Source organism: Salmo trutta, chromosome 18 (genome assembly GCF_901001165.1).
Source record: "Salmo trutta chromosome 18, fSalTru1.1, whole genome shotgun sequence".
Classification (NCBI taxonomy): domain Eukaryota; kingdom Metazoa; phylum Chordata; class Actinopteri; order Salmoniformes; family Salmonidae; genus Salmo; species Salmo trutta.
The window spans coordinates 44,962,967-44,982,493 of NC_042974.1; the positions used below are offsets into that span (position 1 = coordinate 44,962,967).

General features: G+C 42.3%; 1 protein-coding gene across 2 annotated transcripts in view; it reads left to right on the forward strand.

Moving 5' to 3' along the window:
- The window catches only part of lrmda (leucine rich melanocyte differentiation associated), a 408,401-nt gene that overhangs the window by 284,832 nt on the left and 104,042 nt on the right, over positions 1-19,527 (forward strand). For both annotated transcript variants that reach the window (XM_029698721.1, XM_029698720.1), the window contains exons 3-4: positions 16,535-16,661; positions 18,183-18,322. In XM_029698721.1, the coding sequence (XP_029554581.1) occupies positions 16,535-16,661; positions 18,183-18,322 (267 nt within the window). The remainder of the gene's footprint in view (positions 1-16,534; positions 16,662-18,182; positions 18,323-19,527) is intronic.

Sequence of the window (19,527 nt, forward strand, 5' to 3'; positions counted from 1 at the left end):
GTCATGGACATTTAGAGACTTGTCCCAATGCCACTCCTGCGTTGTCTTGGCTGTGTGCTTAGGGTCGTTGTCCTGGTGGAAGGTGAACCGTCGCCACAGTCTGAGGTTTTCATCAATCGCTCTGTACTTTGCGGCGTTCTTCTTTTCCTCGATCCTGACTAGTGTCCCAGTCCCTGCCGCTGAAAAACATCTCCACAGCATGATGCTGCCACCACCATGCTTCACCGTAGGGATGGTGCCAGGTTTCTTCCAGATGTGACGGTTGTCATTCAGGCCAAAGAGTTCAATCTTGGTTTCATCAGACCAGAGAATCTTGTTTCTCATGGTCTTTGATTCTTTAGGTGCCTATTGGCAAACTCCAAGCAGGCTATCGTGAGCCTTTTACTGAGGAGTGGCTTCCGTCTGGCCACTCTACCATAAGGACCTGATTGGTGGAGTGCTGCAGAGATGGTTGTCCTTCTGGAAGTTTCTCCCATCTCCACAGAGGAACTTTGGGGTTCTGTCAGAGTGACTATCAGGTTCTTGCTCACCTCCCTGACCAAGGCCCTTCTTCCCCGGTTGCTCAGTTTGGCCGGGAGGCCAGCTCTAGGAAGAGTCTTGGTGGTTCCAAACTTCTTCCATTTAAGAATGATGGAGGCCTCTGTGTTCTTGGGGACCTTCAATGTTGAAGACATTTTTTGTTACCCTTCCCCAGATCTGTGCCTCGACACAATCCTGTCTCAGAGCTCTACAGACAATTCCTTCAACCTCATGGCTTGGTTTTTGCTCTGACATGCATTGTCAACTGTGGGACCTTATATAAACAGGTGTGTGCCTTTCCAAATCATGTCCAATCAATTGAACTTACCACAGGTGGACTCCAATCAAGTTGTAGAAACATCTCAAGGATGATCAATGGAAACAGGATGCGCCTGAGCTCAATTTCGAGTCCCATAGCAAACTGTCTCAATACTTATGTAAATAAGGTATTTCTGTTTTATATTTTTAATACATTTGCTAAAATGTCTAAAAACTGTTTTCGCTTTGCCATTATGGGGCATTGGGTGTAGATTGCTGAGGATCTTTATTTATTTAATCCATTTTAGAATAAGGCTTTAACATAACAAAATGTGTAAAAAGTCAAGGGGTCTTAATTAGTTCTGAAGGCACTGTATAATACTAAAAGTAAAAAGAAGTAGCAACAGTGTATATGGTAGGTATGTGTGTGTATGTGATAACGTGTGTGTGTGTGGCGTCAGTACGTGTGTGTGCGAGTGTGTTATTAGTGTGTGTGCGAATGTGTATGTGTGTGTGTGTGGATAGAGACCTGTGTGTGTTTCTATAGCCAGTGCAGGTAGAGTCAATGCAATGGCTACAGTATATGCACACTCCCAAGAAACAAGTGTGTGTGAAAACACAACAGATCCAATGAGAGGAACAGTGTTGTATCTACATGTATATGTCCTGAACACCCATCACAACCCGTTTAATCCCATCCAAACACTTACACCCCCTCCCATACACACCCCCTACCATACAACCCCCCCTCCCATAAAGACACATATACGCACGCACGCTCACAAGTACACTACAGGCAGGTTTCAAGCAACTACAGTGCTGTGGTGGTTCTGTATCACCATGTCCTTGTCTTCCTCCATCTCCCCCCCGCTCCTACTCTGTCACAGACCTCAGGTAGCAGTCATTTCAAGATCTCACGTCCAGGACACACATATAGCTCTCCCCTCCCTCGCCATCCTCCCTGGATACATGACAATTCCCACGTTAGAGGATTACACGTTGTTCCCTACTCATGCTGCTGTAAATGACTACTAATGAAGAGGCTAATCATTAAGGTACACGTGGAGCGGAAGGGTAAATCCTACCTTAACATGTTTTATGTGTTTAATCTGCTTTGAATAGGACATGGTTGGTGTCTGTTGACGCCATACATGTAAAAGGCATCACTAACTACAAAGACCCTGATTAGAGGGGAGAGAGGTTCAGACTAGGGATGCACGATATATCGGTGAGCATATCGAAATTGGCCGGTATTAGCTAAAAATGCCAACATCGGCATCGGCCCGATGTCTAGTTTAACACCGATGTGCAAAACTGATGTCAAAGCTGACGTGCATACCTATATAACGTAGTTAGATGACATAATGACGCCACCAAAAATACAGCGCTACACAGAACAAAAGCAGAAAAATATTAAGTGCACACTTCCAAAAACGTAACAAGTTCAAGTCCAGCAGTCATTTGAAAGAGTAAGAACATTTCAGTGAGACAACTCAAAAGCGAAACCATTAACGCCAAAATAATGGAATTCATTGCCCTTCACAATCAACCGTTCTCTGTCGTGGATGATGTTGGCTTTCGCCGACTGGTTCGAGCTCCAGTACACACTACCAAGTAGGCGCTATTTTTCAGATGTTGCCCTACTGGAGTTACACAGTATTGTTGAAACACATCCATGAGCTACTTGCTATGGGCGTCACTGCTATTAGCTTCACGACTGACATTTGGACCAGCTATGTCAGCCCCATGAGCATGCTGAGTCTGACAGCACAGTGGGTCGACGAGGATTTCATACTGAGGAAAGCTGTATTGCATGCTCAAGAATGTGCTGGTTCTCATACCGCTGCTGCCATTTCAATGACTTTTGACAACATGTTTGAAACTTGGAAACATGAACACACTCCTAGCGCCATTCGAACAACTGACTTGAGAAATAAGCTAATCAACTGTGTCTGCAGCAGACGTGACACCCTCTGTCATGGCATTGAAACGCCTGCTCAACAAAACTGCCCACACAGACCGTGGGGTTAAAACTTACAAAAGTACTCGAGGCTGTGAACAAGCAATTCGGTGGCATTCTCTCTGAGCCTCTTTACTGTGTCACCACCATGCTCGATGCTAGGCACAGGGTTTACGTAAAATGTTACATACACAGCTGGACAAGATGGAAAACGGACACAGTGACAGTGAGGAAGTTGCTTTGAGAAGTTGAGAGGCCACGGACAGACAGAGCTGAAACTTCACTGCTTGACATGTATGATGGAATCCTGGTTGAGACTGAAGTTGATGCAAACAAAAGAGATTCAATTGTATACATAGCACATTGTCTAACATTCACGTTAAAGCTGAAATAACCTATGCATGAATAAAATCGCTAAGTCAACGTCAATTGAACCTCAACAGGTTTGTTTAACCTGTTGAGGATCTTATCCCGATCTTATCCCGGTATTGGGATTCATTGTCATGTGACCATGGCGGGGAATTCAAAACTGCAAGAGTAATCATTTAAAAAAATCAAATAATCAACTATTTTCCTCCATTTGAAAGATATATCTCCTAAATCTAACCACGCTGTCCGATTTTCAGAGGCATTACGGAGAATGCATAAAGTTAGGTTATGTGAGGAGAGTACATTGACAATAGCTGCGTGTAATGTTTAGCCAATTCAAAGAAGGGCATCAACAGACAGAAAACTAGCTAGAATTATGCACTTACCTTTGACAATCTGCATCAGATGACACTCATAGGACATTATGTTATACAATACATGCATTTTTAGTTCCATCAAGTTCATATTTATATCCAAAAACAGCATTTACAGTCGCGGTGAAATTCAGAATTTTTTTCGGCTCGAATGCACCCAGTGAATCCAGCATTACAAATCACGGAATTACTATTCGAAAACATTGGTAAATTATAATATTGTCATTCAAAGAATAATATATTATCATCTCGTAATTGCTACCGAAGGGCCAGATCTCAAAATAACTTTACTGGGAAATCACATTTTGTATAAACTGGGTACTATGCTAACAACAATAAGCTATATGCTAAGCTAAGCTAAGCTATACCGTTAGCATTAGCATCATCTAATATCGATAATAACATTCTAAATATCCCCTTACCTTTGATTATCTCCATCAGAAGGCGCTGCCAGAGATCCCAGGTCCAGAACAAATGTGGTTTCTTTTGACAAAGTTCATAATTTATGTCCAAATAGTTAGCGTTCAGTAGGCTCCCACAAAATGAGGTGGGCAGTGTAAAGTCACGTCGAAAAACTAAAGAAAACCTAGTAAATAATCTATTTACGTTTGTTTAAACATGTCAAACGTTGTTTAGCACTAATCTTTTGTTCCATTTTTAACGTGAAACATCAGTAAACATCAGTAATATTTTCACACAACCTATCAAGTGTCTAGAATAAACGATAATGACAAAGGCACTCTTCTCAGATTCATGCGCAGGCGCAAAAAATGAAGTGATGACGTGTCAACTTGTAAGCTTTCTAATTCGGTGTGTATTTATCACAGATGCTTCAAACAACTTTCTAAAGATCGTTGACATCTAGTGGAAGCAGTAGGAGTTGCGAACTGAATCCTTTCTCACTGTGGTATCTTTAAAACAATGACACTAAATAGTACAGTCACAAAATTCTCTCTTTTTTTTATCTATTTTTCACAGGTTTTTGCCTGCAATATGAGTTTTGTTATACTTACAGACACCATTCAAACTGTTTTAGAAAATTCAGAGTGTTTTCTATCCGAATGTGTTAATAATATGCATATCCTAGCTTCTGAGTTGGTGTAGGAGGCAGTTAAAAATGGGAACATATTTCTTTCAAAATTCTCAATACTGCCCCCGTGGCCCGTAGAGGTTAACACTTTAAATGATAGGCTATTCAAAAAAGAAACACTACTAACATCATTTTTTCATTGGTGCAAAAGTGTACTGTCATAGGTAAATTCCCAACCTGGCCCCATTCCATCATGGCCACCTTATCATCCCCCCATTCCTAATTGGCATAGACCACTCCTCACCTCTCCACCTGATAGCTGATGTGTGGTGATCGTTCTGCCACGGAAATGGTCGCCGTGCATCACCCAGGTGCTATACATTGGTGGTGGATGAGGTGAACTAATTCAGAGGCTTTCCTCAATTGGCCTACATCAGCTTGCTTAGTTTACAGACAGATATCAATGTGTATCTACTGATGGTGTTAAAACTGGTTTTCTGGACATAACGAAAGTTGTCCCGCAGGGGTAAATTCAGTGCTTTTTACTATATATATATATATTAACAATATTGGTTTGTGTGTAAAAAAAAAAGTAATCTGCACCTGTATGCTATTTCCCCCGCTGTTGACCAGGCTCTATCAGAACTACAGTCTGCTTTCATTGTTTTACAGAAAAACTTTATTGACCTTAAATTAGTATTGAATGCAGGTAAAAACTAAGTATATGTTGTTTTCTAGAGTGCATAAAAATGACGCTAATGATTTAAGCATATACTTTGGATGGTCCCCACATTGATCGTGCTCCTGCTGACAAATATCTGGGCATCTGGATAGACGATAAGATGACTTTCAAAAAGCATATTGATGAGTTAAGAAGCTGAGGATAGAAATGGGCTTCTTCTATGGAAATAGGTCTTGCCTATCACTAAATAGTAGAATGCAGATCATTCAGTCGACATTTATTCCGTTCCTAGACTACGGTGACTATTTGCACTCATCACTGCTCATCAGAAAATAGCTTGGCCCTCTTTGATGTTGGGTAGGTCAAAACACTGCATTTTTTTCATTTATAAAGCCCTATTGCAAAAACTCCCACATTACTTACCCATAGAAATATGAGTTACCATACTCATTCACAGGGATAGCGAACTCTGGCAATTCTGTCTGTTGCTACAGACTTAGGAAAAACAGCTTTTAATTCCTATGTACCCCATGTATGGAACAATCTTCAGAGTTCCTTTAAACTAGATACATTGGTGCCTCACGAGCAGTTCCAAATGTTGATCGAGGACCTCTGTTGAGGAAAGTGATTGTTTTTCTTGAGTTTCTGTATTTTTGTATTCTCTTATATTTTGTCAATAATGTGTGAAATTGTTAAATGCAGGGCTCCCTTGGTCTCAATGGGACTCCCTGTTAAATTAAAGGTAAAATAAAAAGGTTTTGTGGTGAATGTGTTTGCACCGCTGTGAGGGATTTCCTGGAGATCGGACGACTCTCCCTCCCGACACCAGAGGGGTACTCTACGTACCTGGTTTGAGGAGTTATCGAGTTACTTTGGTCAACTCTGAGTTCAACTCGGGATAACCGGTACCACGAAAGTGGCTCACCTTTTAGCCAGGTACATTTCTATGGCAACGAATGCTTCAGAACTAACCTGCTCCAGGGCAGGTTAACTCAGGGCTAACTCCATATATACAGTACCAGTCCACACACCAACTCATTCAAGGGTTTTTCTTTATTTTTACTATTTTCTACAAATAATAGTGAAGACATCAAAACTATGAAATAACACACATGGAATCATGTAGTAACCCAAAAAGTGTTAAACAAATTAAAATATATTTTAGATTTTAGATTCTTCAAAGTAGCCACCCTTTGCCTTGATGATAGCTTTGCACACTCTTGGCATTCTCTTAACCAGGTTCACCTGAAATGCTTTTACAACAGTCTTAAAGAAGTTCCCACATGTACTGAGGACTTGTTGGCTGCTTTTCCTTCACTCTGCGGTCCAAATCATCCCAAACCATCTCAATTGGGTTGAGGTTAACTCATTTGAATTCCATTCAACTAGGCGGCCTGGCCTATACTTGCATTGCTACGCTGGTAATAGCCAACTGTCGCTATCCTTTCAGCACCGTAGCACAATCGACTACTGTGGCTCTTTTTATCATTGAGTAGGTCTAGCCTATTACTTACGTGCTGAAATTGGCAGGTGATGAGTTTGTTGACGAAGTACATAGGGTGCAGCAAGTGATAGGAGCCTGTCGTATGTGGTCGCTGGCATTCTTGGGCAACGAGAACACAGTATGTGACTGTCTGCTCTCATCTCCCAAACGAGAGTATGGCATTATCCCTTTTTACATTTTTTTAAATTTTATTTAACTAGGCAAGTCAGTTGAGAACAATTCTTATTTACAATAACAGCCTTGTTCAGAGGCAGAACAACAGATTTTTACCTCGTCAGCTCGGGGATTCAATCTTGCAACCTTTCGGTTACTAGTCCAACGCTCTAACCACTAGGCTACCTGCCACCCTCCATGTTGTTGTCTCTTACTGTTTACTTCCCTTAAGGCTCGCACAGAATATGGTTCTAGCGTTCGTCTGCCGATCGTTCAGTGCGCTGTGTTTTAAAGACCACCCGCTGTAGATGTCTGACTGACAGTATTTTCACCCACTAAGTTTTCAAATTATGGCCGGCACTCTGTTCAGAGGTGCTAAGTGCCTGAGCCTTTAAGTAACTTATCCTCTGACTTCTCCTATTCAGGAGCAGGGCAGCACTAAAAAAGATTCGGAGCAAAGCAACTTCCTCCTCCGTGTTTGCTCGTTTATGCGAAAGATAGAATGTCTTCACTGTCACGTGACAATAGAATGCTGATGATGTCGTTTTTGTGTTTTATACTTTTGCTAACGACAACGACCAAGTTTGATCTCGGACGACAATACAATGGCCATAATGTACATGCGACAACTGGCTACAGACATGTTGATAGACGGACTATACACCAGCCTTTAGGCATACACACTATCTAATATTTCAGATGTGAGAATGTGGTTCCAAAATGATTTGGTTAGTGCGAAAGACATATCGGTCTGTGTGTTTGAGTTATAGACTCTCTGCCATGGCTCTCTGCTCTCTGGGGAGAGTGTATGTGTAGATATGGTTCATATTCTTTCCCATGTCATTATAGCTGGTAGTAAAGCTGACAGTCCAGTGAATAAGACAGGGTCTGATCCTTTTCCTTCATGGTGCCCACTTCAAAGTCACTGCTCTAGGGTCAGATTGGCCTGGAATTGGGTCTCCGCTCACATATCTCTTCCCTCCCTTATAACTGATCCTGGATCAGCTTGGCCCAGGGATAAGGACGAGACTGAGATAAGGTTGACCTAATAAGCCAGGTTTGACCCTGGCCTGGCCCAGGCAGAACTTAAAGGTCCATCACTGACTGACCCGTTTGGGGGGCTGTCTGTCTGTTAGGGCGTGTCAGCCCTTTGAACTAGTTCACTGTATTATGATGGTAGTAGACACAGTATAAGTTACTACACCAAGTTGACAAAAAATATATATTAGTTAGGCTTTTACAAGATTAGATTCACAACTACTAATCAGAGTAAACATTGTAATTTGACCCTGTGAGTGTATCTATTATATTAGGCCTACATGTGGAGAAGCCACATTCCTCTTCATGCTGTATGGTCTCTGTGCAGCAATATTTTTTGTGAATGTTAGTATAGAATGATTAGATGTCTCTTCATATGACACATACTCTCATCCCTCTGTGAGACTGAGCTGAAAATCTATTCTCTTTGTCATTTTGTAGCAATGTACTACTGCACATACACACACACACACACACACACACACACACACACACACACACACACACACACACACACACACACACACACACACAAACGCAAGCACGCACATACACACCAAAACCAAAGCTTCCTCCATGGCTCTGTCAGTTTGCCCCCATCATTACAGTATTCATCATTACGTTCACCTAAAAGCAAATAATCACTAGAGGCCTGTCACTGCGTGGCAGGTGATCGATGGGCTTTGAGGGACGACCCAGCCATGTCCACTCATGAATTATGATAGACTCCCTCTATATGATGGACCACACGATAGCTTTTCACCTGAAAGACACATGCACACATAGATACGCATGCATGCAAGCACCCAGGTGTGCGCACACACATACACACAGGCACATAAGCACAAATACATACAGTGCATTCGGAAAGTATTCAGACTCCTTGGCTTTTTCCAAATTTTGTTACGTTACAGCCTTAATCTAAAATTGATTTAAAAAAAAAAGAAAAATCCTCAGCAATCTACACACAATACCCCACAATGACAAAGCGAAAACAGGTTTTTAAGACATTTTAGGAAATGTATTAAAACACAAACAGAGATACCTTATTTACTTAAGTATTCAGACCCTTTGCTATGAGACTTGAAACTGATCTCAGGTGCATCCTGTTTCCATTGATCATCCTTGAGATGTTTCTACAACTTGATTGGAGTCCACCTGTGGTAAGTTCAATTGATTGGACATGATTTGGAAAGGCACACACCTGTCTATATAAGGTCCCACAGTTGACAGTGCATGTCAGAGCAAAAACCAAGCCATGAGGTCGAAGGAATTGTCTGTAGAGCTCCGAGACAGGATTGGTACTCTGGGGAAGGTTACCATTGAAACTCCCCAAGTGGCCTTCATCATTCTTAAATGGAAGAAGTTTGGAAAACTTCCAGAAGGACAACCATCTCTGCAGCACTCTACCAATCAGGTCTTTATGGTAAAGTGGTCAGACGGAACCCACTCCTCAGTAAAAGGCACATGACAGCCCACTTTGAGTTTGCCAAAAGGCACCTAAAGACTCTCTTATTAAACCAAGGTTGAACTCTTTGGCCTGATTACCAAGTGTCTTGTCTGGAGGAAACCTGGCACTATGCCTATGGTGAAGCATGGTGGTGGCAGCATCATGCTGTGGAGATTTTTTCAGTGGCAGAGACTAGGAGACTAGTCAGGATCGAGGCAAAGATGACCAGAGCAAAGTACAGAGAGTACCTTGATGAAAACCTGCTCCAGAATGCTCAGGACCTCAGACTGGGGGTGAAGATTCACCTTCCAACAGGACAACGACCCTAAGCACACAGCCAAGACAACGCAGGAGTGGCTTCGGGACAAGTCTCAATGTCCTTGAGTGGCCCAGCCAGAGCCCGGAATTGAACCAGATCGAACATATCTGGAGAGACCTGCAAATAGCTGTGCAGCAACGCTCCCCATCCAACCTGACAGAGCTTGAGATGATCTGCAGAGAGGAATGGGAGAAACTCCCCAAATACAGGTGTGCTAAGCTTGTAGCGTCATACCCATGAAGACTCGATGCTGTAATTGCTGTCAAAGGTGCTTCAACAAAGTACTGAGTAAAGGTCTGAATACTTACGTAAATGTGATATTTCAGTTTTTCAGTATTTCATTATTTTTAATTAGGAAAAAAAAATATTTTTGCTTTGTCATTATGGGGTATTGTGTGTAGATTGATGAGGAAAAAATAAAATGTAATACATTTTAGAGTAAGGCTGTAACGCAACAAAATGTGGAAAAGTCAAGGGGTCTGAATACTTTTCCGAAGGCATTGTATATCCTGATACTTAGTCACTTTACCCCTGCCTATATGTACTGTACAGTGGGGTCTGAAATGATTGACACCCTTGATTTAAGATGAGCAATAATGACTGCATAAAATAAATAATACAAACACTGAGTTATATTGTATGCTCATCAAAAATTGGGAAATTATATTATTTTATACTAATACAATTGTTCAGAGAAAAATATTTTGTTTAACAAGTAATATTTTTTTCTCAAAAATGTAGGGGTAAAACAATTTGACACCCCTAAATAGTAGTCCAAAGTTGAGTATTTGGTCCCATATTCATAGCACGCAATGACTACATCAGGCGTGTAACTCTACAAACTTGTTGGATGCATTTGCAGTTTGTTTTGGTTGTGTTTCAGAATGTTCTATTTTATTTAACTTGGCAAGTCAGTTGAGAACAATTCTTATTTACAATGAAGGCCTATGAATAGTGGGTGAACTGCCTTGTTCAGGGGCAGAACAACAGATTGCTTCCTTGTCAGCTCGGGGATTCGATCTAGCAACCTTCCGGTTACCGGCTCAACGCTCTAACCACTAGGCTACCTGCCGCCCAGGGTAGCCTAGTGGTTAGAAATGAACGGTATATAATGTATTGTGTCATTTTGGAGTCACTTTTATTATAAATAAGAAATACAATAAGTTTCTAAACACTTGTACATTAATGTGAATGCTACCATGATTACGGATAATCCTGAATGAATTGTGAATAATGATGAGTGAGAATGTTACAGAGGGTAAAGATCATGCCCCCAAGATGGCTTCTCACCATTACAATAACAGGGGAGGTTAGCGTGTCTTGGGGGTCCGTGGGTGACTTTTAACCGCCAAAAATGTGTTCTTCATATCTCACTCATTGTTCGGAAGAAGTTTTGTCCAAGTCGGACGTTTGGGTCTATATTTCTTGAATATGAATCTGAATTGTATAAATTCAAATGTCCAATTTGGGTGCAATCAATTTACTTAATTTCTCAGAAATCCTCTTTCTTGTGCTTTTTGAGGTGTAACGACCCCATCTTTATCAAGGGTGTCAATAATTTCAGACCCCACCGTGCATATCTACCTCAGTTGGTATGGTACTTCTTCTATATAGCTTCATTCCTTTGTGTTTTATTTCTCAGGAGTTTTTTTATTTGTTCTTATTTAACTCTGCATCGTTGGGAAAGATCTTGTAAATAAGCATTTCACTGTAAGGACTACACGAGTTGTATTCGGTGCATGTGACAAACACAATTGGAATTGATTTGAGCTGTTGTTGTCGTGTGATGTGTAGATCTGTTGTCCAATAGCAAAGCCCTATCTTACTGTACCGGTTGCTGTACTGTAAACTACCTGCTTTAATCACAGGACATCCAATTGCTCCCAGAGTGACGTGATCGCCCAATGAAGCCTAATCGACTTGTCAGCCTGATGGACAGTTGGACGTTTCCCTTCCTTCCTATTTCCTCTCCCAGACATGTCTGTCCATTTCTCTCCATTCACTTTTCTTATTAAGTTTATTAAAGCCCGGCCGGATCCTACTTTTTCCCAGCCCCACTCCCTTCTCCCATTCATTACTCTGCCTTATCATGGCAGGCCATCTGAAGTGTGCTGCGGATAGTCCATTATGCACGTATGAAGGCCATCACGGCCCCAGTATTGGCCAATTCATCAAACATGTATTTGTTGCCCTGTGTGTCAATTTGCCTGTCGCTCTCCAGTCTCCGGCTTTATTACTGGAATAAAAACATTACTTCTCCAGTCTGCGGGCTAATTACTGGAATAAAAATGTTACTTCTCCAGTCCATGGCCTTATTACTGGAATAAAAACGTTACTTCTCCAGTCCAAGGCCTTATTACTGGAATAAAAACATTACTTCTCCAGTCCAAGGCCTTATTACTGGAATAAAAACATTACTTCTCCAGTCCAAGGCCTTATTACTGGAATAAAAACATTACTTCTCCAGTCCAAGGCCTTATTACTGGAATAAAAACATTACTTCTCCAGTCCAAGGCCTTATTACTGGAATAAAAACATTACTTCTCCAGTTAAGGCCTTATTACTGGAATAAAAATGTTACTTCTCCAGTCCATGGCCTTATTACTGGAATAAAAACGTTACTTCTCCAGTCTGCGGGCTTATTACTGGAATAAAAACGTTACTTCTCCAGTCCATGGCTTTATTACTGGAATAAAAACGTTACTTCTCCAGTCTGCGGGCTTATTACTGGAATAAAAACATTACTTCTCCAGTCCAAGGCCTTATTACTGGAATAAAAACATTACTTCTCCAGTCTGCGGGCTTATTACTGGAATAAAAACGTTACTTCTCCAGTCTGCGGGCTAATTACTGGAATAAAAACGTTACTTCTCCAGTCCATGGCCTTATTACTGGAATAAAAACGTTACTTCTCCAGTCCAAGGCCTTATTACTGGAATAAAAACATTACTTCTCCAGTCCAAGGCCTTATTACTGGAATAAAAACATTACTTCTCCAGTCCAAGGCCTTATTACTGGAATAAAAACATTACTTCTCCAGTCCAAGGCCTTATTACTGGAATAAAAACATTACTTCTCCAGTCCAAGGCCTTATTACTGGAATAAAAACATTACTTCTCCAGAATCTCCACCACCAAGAATATATTTGAAGTCACACAAGCCATTTAATGTTAAAACAAGGCCTAAGGCTTTTGCCTCTTGCCATTTCAAGGTTCTCCTATTTTTTTCCCCCTTCTCAAACAGACCAGAGGTCTGAAAATATCTATCTGGTTCTCTGCAGATTGTTTCAGCTGCTAAAGTGAATACAGAGCTTCCTCCATAACTGTGGGGATTGTTCTGTGTCTGTTGTTGTGACTGGTCTTTGTTAGGAGTGCCCTGAGATATATGTGGATGCTATCAGGCTTGTGGAATGGCTATACGGTATATGGTAGTTGCTAGTTCAAGATGGGGGCCCTTCAGCTGTTAGGATATAGCTGCTGTCTCAGTTGACCTCTAGTCCTAAACACTACTAAAAGGTCAACTGGGATTTGTTCTGACATAATGCTGCCTCACAGATGTAGAAGATAGATCTGAGGCTACCATCCTCCTCTCATTCGTTACTTAAAGACATCTGACATGAGACGGACCCACGCCATTGGTAGGAGTGACTGACATTTTAAGCCAATAATCACAGAGGGTTTTCTTCCCTCTGCCGGGCTGTCAGTGGTGGTTTATCAATCAATGTGTCTGCATTAGTATTAGACTAACGATCTGGCTCTGTCTGTACCTCTGGGTCACGGGTATGTCTCCTCTCCTGTCTTCTTGTCTGGCCTCTTGTCTCCTCTCATGTCTCCTTGTTTGGCCACCTGTCTCCTCTCCTGTCTTCTTGTCTGGCCTCTTGTCTCCTCTCATGTCTCCTTGTTTGGCCACCTGTCTCTTCTCCTGTCTTTTTGTCTGGCCTCTTGTCTCCTCTCATGTCTCCTTGTTTGGCCACCTGTCTCCTCTCCTGTCTTCTTGTCTGGCCTCTTGTCTCCTCTCATGTCTCCTTGTTTGGCCACCTGTCTCCTCTCATGTCTCCTTGTTTGGCCTCCTTTCTCTCCAATTTCCATTAATCTCATTTCCTTTTTTCTCCTCTTTCCTTTCCTCTCATGTGTGTGTGTGTGCGTGTGCGCGTGCGTGCGTGCGTGTGTTGATGTTTTGCACATGTGTGTGTTTTCCATTATACCCAGCCACAGGAGCTTTGGGACACAGTTCAATTATGCTCATTATATTTTTTGAAAACAAAAGAGAGCTCCTCATGTTTTTAACTAAAGCACTTTTTACTGCAGCGCTTTCACTCTGTTAGTTCTGCAAACTCCGTATTAAAACTAGGCTCTTATAAAGGTAATGAAACCAAAGGTCGGTGTTAGGGAAATCTGCAGAGAGCGCCAGGGAAAGCTGGAGACAATTAAAGTCCAATCCCCCTACTGTATCCCCCCTACACACACACACATACATATACACACACATACAGAGAGAGAGAGAGAGAGCAGGATGGGGTTTGGTAGCTGTGCTGTGCCGGGCCCTGCTCTCCCCTAGCTGTGAATTTAGTTGATTAGATCTGCTGGTGCACACAGCAGTGGTGACATGAAAACAACAATTAATAAGCCTTCCCTCTGCGCCATGCGGCTTCTTTTAACCAAGCAGTTAATAATGCAGCCCAGAGGACTACAGGCCCTATCGTGTCATACAAACACACGCAGGTATGCATGCATTAACACACACACACTGTATGTACAGTATGTGAGGGGGATTTCAATAGGAGTACTGTCTCAGGTTCTACGGTCTTTGTCCATCTTCATGTCCTCGTTTCCCTTTTCCCTTACGGTCAGTTGGAATGTGTTCTCTCTTTCTCCCCCCTCTTGCTATCCATTTGCAGGTTGACGTGATGAAACGGTTATGTTTACATCGAGTAAGTCACAGACAGTGTATAATGACAGTGACACTAGCCAGATCAGAGAGTGTATTAGTTGAGACTGGGCCTGGGCAGTGTTCTCAGGCTGACTGTATGAACCAGAAGGGTGTGTTAATATCTCTTCATTGTTTACCTTTTTATTTTTCACATTGGATGAAAATAATATTATCGTGGTTGAAGCATGTGTCTCGTTTATTTATTTTTGTAATTAAGCATAGAAGAGAGTCAGAAAAGAGTCCTATTAGAATGCTCCAGTCTCAGCCGGGTCCCGGCAGGTTTACGCCAGTCAATGGCACCGTTATTTCATGCTGACAGTGTAGCCTGAACACATGATGAACATCAACAAATTGGGAATTTATGTTATTTTATACTAATACAATTGTTCAGAGAAAGAGATTTTGTTTAACAAGTAATATATTTTTTTTCTCCAAAAGTTAGGGGTGTATTGTTAACACCCCTAAAGACTACATCAAGTGTGTGACTCTACAAACTTGTTGGATGGATTTGCAGTTAGATTTGGTTGCGTTTCAGATTATGTTGTGCCCAATAGAAATGAATGGTAACTAATGTATTGTGTCATTTTGGAGTCACTTTTATTATAAATAAGAGTAGAAAATGTTTCTAATCACTTGTACATTAATGTGGATGCTACCATGATTACGGATAATCCTGAATGAATTGTGAATAATGATGAGTGAGAAAGTTACAGAGGGTAAAGATCATACCCCCAAGATGGCTTCTCACCATTACAATAACAGGGGAGGTTAGCGTGTCTTGGGGGTCCGTGGGTGACTTTTAACCCCCAAAAATGTGTTCTTCATATCTTACTCATTGTTAGGAAGAAGTTTGGTCCAAGTCGCATGTTGGGTGCTATATATATATATTGAATATAATCTGAATCCTATACATTTAAATGTAGAATTTGGGGGCAATCAATTTGCTTAATTTCTTCATTTTTTTCTTAATTTCACATAGTGGAAATGACAGTGGGTCTAGTAAGAGGGATTATGCTGTTTGAACTTCGGTGGCGCATTGGTCTGAGCAGTTCACACCCAGCGCCGAGGAAACCATGTAGCCTGTTGACTTTCACCGACCTTTTCAAACGTCTGAAATCAACGTTTATTTCTAGTGGTCACACTGATTATACAACACACACGGCTTTGTACACCTTCAACAAGGCTTGAACTGTGCAAGGCCCCAACATTACCCTGAGTATTGCTCTCAATCATCGTTATGCTTAGTGTGCGATGTGGGTGTGCTTGTGTGCATAAGAGAAATGTGTGATTGCATCACAGGGATACAAATAGTCCCCCAAAATGTTTTTACTAAAATGCTTTGGTGTTAAAACCTTTAAACTAACCCCCATCACAGTTTGCAAAAAAGTTTCCCTTTCCATTCCGTCTGTGATTGCCGGAGTACGTATTCTGTATTCTACTGGTTGGGCTGTGAAGATGATGGATGACAAGTTAAATTTGTGTCCGGGGAGTGAAGGTGAAGTGTGACAGAGTGATTTGTCTTGGGAATGGAGGGTTAGGGTCAGGCCAAAGCGGGCGCCTCCAGGCACAAGACATTGACAAATTCATCCTGCCCGGCGCATTTCTGAAGCCTTTTGTTTTGAATCCTGGCTACTGACTGGTGACCCCCATCCCTCATCCTGCCAGCGTAGAAGGAAGCCCGTCGCGGCTGAGTCCCGGGTCCAGGCCATGCCAGGGGAACTCAGCACCACTAATTCATGCCATTCAACCCTCTGACAGGCCCCTACCCAAACTCTCCCTGGCTCTCCAGACGCGTGAAAAGAGGGAGGCAGAAATATATATTTCTGCACGTAATGGCCGTCTGCACAGTCTTAGGGCCGTATCATTTTTCTTTCTCTCTCGCTCTCGCTCTCTCGCTCTCTCACTCTCTCTCTCTCTCTCTCTCTCTCTCTCTCGCCTTATCATTGCAGGTCACTGGCGGGCCTCAAAGCGTTCACTGGGCTGGAAGAACTGGTCGTCGACAACAATCTGCTCGGAAACGACCTCCAGTTGCCCAGGTTACCCACCCTCCACACCCTGACACTCAATAAGAACCAAATATCCTTTCAAGCAGAGCAGCACTCACTATCTGCCTCTCATTCTTCAGCATGGGCCAAGGCTATAGGCCTTTTGTGTCTTTGCTGTTTGTTGTGCTTCTATATCTCTGATTTGAGTCTTTATCTCTGTGTTCTCAAACTTTGTGGAAGTCTCTAATAGTGTGTTTGTAGTGAGTGTAAATGCAGTGCTATATAGGCATCTGGGTCTTTGTGCTGTAGTTTAGACCCCACAGACTAGTTTCTAAGCCACGGGGACCTCTAGTGGAGACAGGAATAAAAGCCAGTAGGGGCTGTGTTGATATGTTGAGGAAGAAACGGGAAATGGAGAAACGTCTGAACCTACCAAATGCTTTGAGAAAGAGCACTTTACGTATATATTAGTTGTATTATCAATTATGAACATTGACAAATGAACCACTAGTGTAATATCTCATGCAGTGTAGTAGTGGGAAAAACTGAAACCCTCCTAACAAAATAACATGAATATGTTAAAAAAGAGGGACACACGAACGTTTACCACCTGAAAACAAAACATGCAGCCATTACTTTTCTGCTATATAAATTGCCAGTAACATGTATCTATTGTAATTGCAGAGATGATAATTCAACAACTACATGTAGTTTCCTCATTGAATAGTAAAACAGGTTAACCGTAAGCACTCAAACCCAAACACTGCACCACTACTTATGATCAGACGGAAAATATATTTCAACTTCCTCCTTTAGTGTTAAGAACCCAGCCTATCTATGTGTCCTTGTCCCCCCTGGTAGCCTCTCCCTAGTAGATCCATCTACAGAGTAATGATGCAAAAACACACCTCCCGTGTCAACATTAAAACTGGGGCTCCTAGAAGTGCGTGTCAGCGGCTCTGAAGCCTGAGTCAGGTTGTGAAGTGGCCTGCACATGCTAATGGCCCAATTAGACCACATCCTGATGTGGAGCTGTGCCATTTTACACACTCCACCACTGCATTAGTGCGCTTGTATTTTGACACTTTGGGGCTCAATTTTCCAATGAAGTGAATGTATTAGTGATGAATGTGTCCTGTTTGGGAGGCTGGTTGCTTTTTTTTCCACGTTTGGGGGGGGGACTTCTTTTTTCCGTCAGCTACGGCTCTGGAATCACGGACCGTTTGAACCACAGGGCATCCATCATTTACCCGGCCACCTAGGAGAGAGGGGGGGAGAGAAGGAGAAGAAGAAAGGGAGAGAGAGAGGAAGAAAGAGAGGAGGGTGGAAAGAGAGAGAGAGAGAAAATACAGAGAACAGGGAACTAAACAGGAAAATATGTGCCAAACTCTGAGCCTTTAAATTGAGCTTTTCTGTCTGCTCCCTCACACAACAACACGATGCCTATGACTGGCCCTCTGAAGGCCGTCGTGAAATTCATAGGGGTGTGTGTGTGTGTGTGGGGGGGGGGGGGGGGGTCTGTGTGTGTGCGTGCGTGTGTAAGTGAGGGGGGTCTGGGGTAAATGGTAATGTAATTAACAGTGTTGGTTCCTTGACCTCTGGCTGCTGACACCTGACTGACATTGAGGCGCTGCTGGGGCACTTGGCGAAGGCGACACCGTCGCTGCAGTACCTCAGCCTGCTGGGAAACGAGGCCTGTCCCAACCAGCTGGTCAGCCTGGACAAGGATGAGGACGACTACCAGAGATACAGGTACACACTCACACACACAGGTCATTGCCAAAGAGTCGCACAGTGATGATGTCATAACAACACACATTGGTGTCTGTTCTGTGTCCTGTTCAGGATTCTAAACATATTTATTTTAAATAAAAGTTACATGAATCCTTTTTTCCCCAATATTTGTTTTAATTTTATTAACGTTCAGATTTTTGTAGGTTATTATATTTGTGTATACTTTTTATATTTTGTGTATTTTTATTTACACTGAATGGGGAACAAACATTCCTTGTCCCAACCAGATTGTGAATGGAACCTCATGGTTGTAAAAGCTTCCTCTCTACATTCTGGTTGGGCAAAATGCATTTCATGTGTGACTAGTCACCGCCACAAATGAGTGTTTACTAGCAGAGCAGACCATGCATTAAACATCACAGCCTCTCCTCAAGCCATGCAATGTGACCACCCTTTGTCAGCCTCTTTTACATGAAACGTGATAAAAGGAAAAAACACACATTCTCTTTTGTCTGTTTTAGCCCTAAGTGCTTATTTCTGACTCTGTGTTCTGTATTAATCATTTACTAGCACCAACTATTGGCAGTAAGGCTCCCTTTCTCTCTCTTTCTCTCTCGCTCTCTGTCTCTATCTCTCGGTCTCACCCTCACAATTGTTTTTGTATCTCTCTGTCTCTCTGTCTCTTTCTCTCTCTGTCTTTCTATGACTCTCTCTGTCTCTCTCTCTCTCTCTCTCTCTCTCTCTATGTCTCTGTCTCTGTCTCTCTCTCACTCTGTCTCTCTGTCTTTCTCGCTCTTTCTCTGTCTCTCTGTCTCTGTCTCTTTCTCTCTCTGTCTCTCTATGACTCTCTCTGTCTCTCTGTCTCTCTCTCACTCTGTCTCTCTCATGTATCACACTGTAAAACATCAATTTGAGCCTGGTGCAGATTCCATGTCTGATGGGGTTAGGCTGTATGCAGGTCATGACAACTCTGGCCCAGGGCAAGGAATAGGCCGTGTCCATGAATCCCTAGTCTCAGCCTCTAAGCCCCAGCCAGGCTCCTGCCCCCGAACAGGCTCACAGGCCATCTCAATTACCAAGGGCAGCAGTCAACTGCTATGGCACTCACTGGCCTATTTAAAAAAAGTCCAATGACATAAAGATGGAACACAGAAATGGAAAAATACACACACTTTGGGTGTTGAAGCTAGGATACAGTAACAACATAATTATTCTAGCACAGA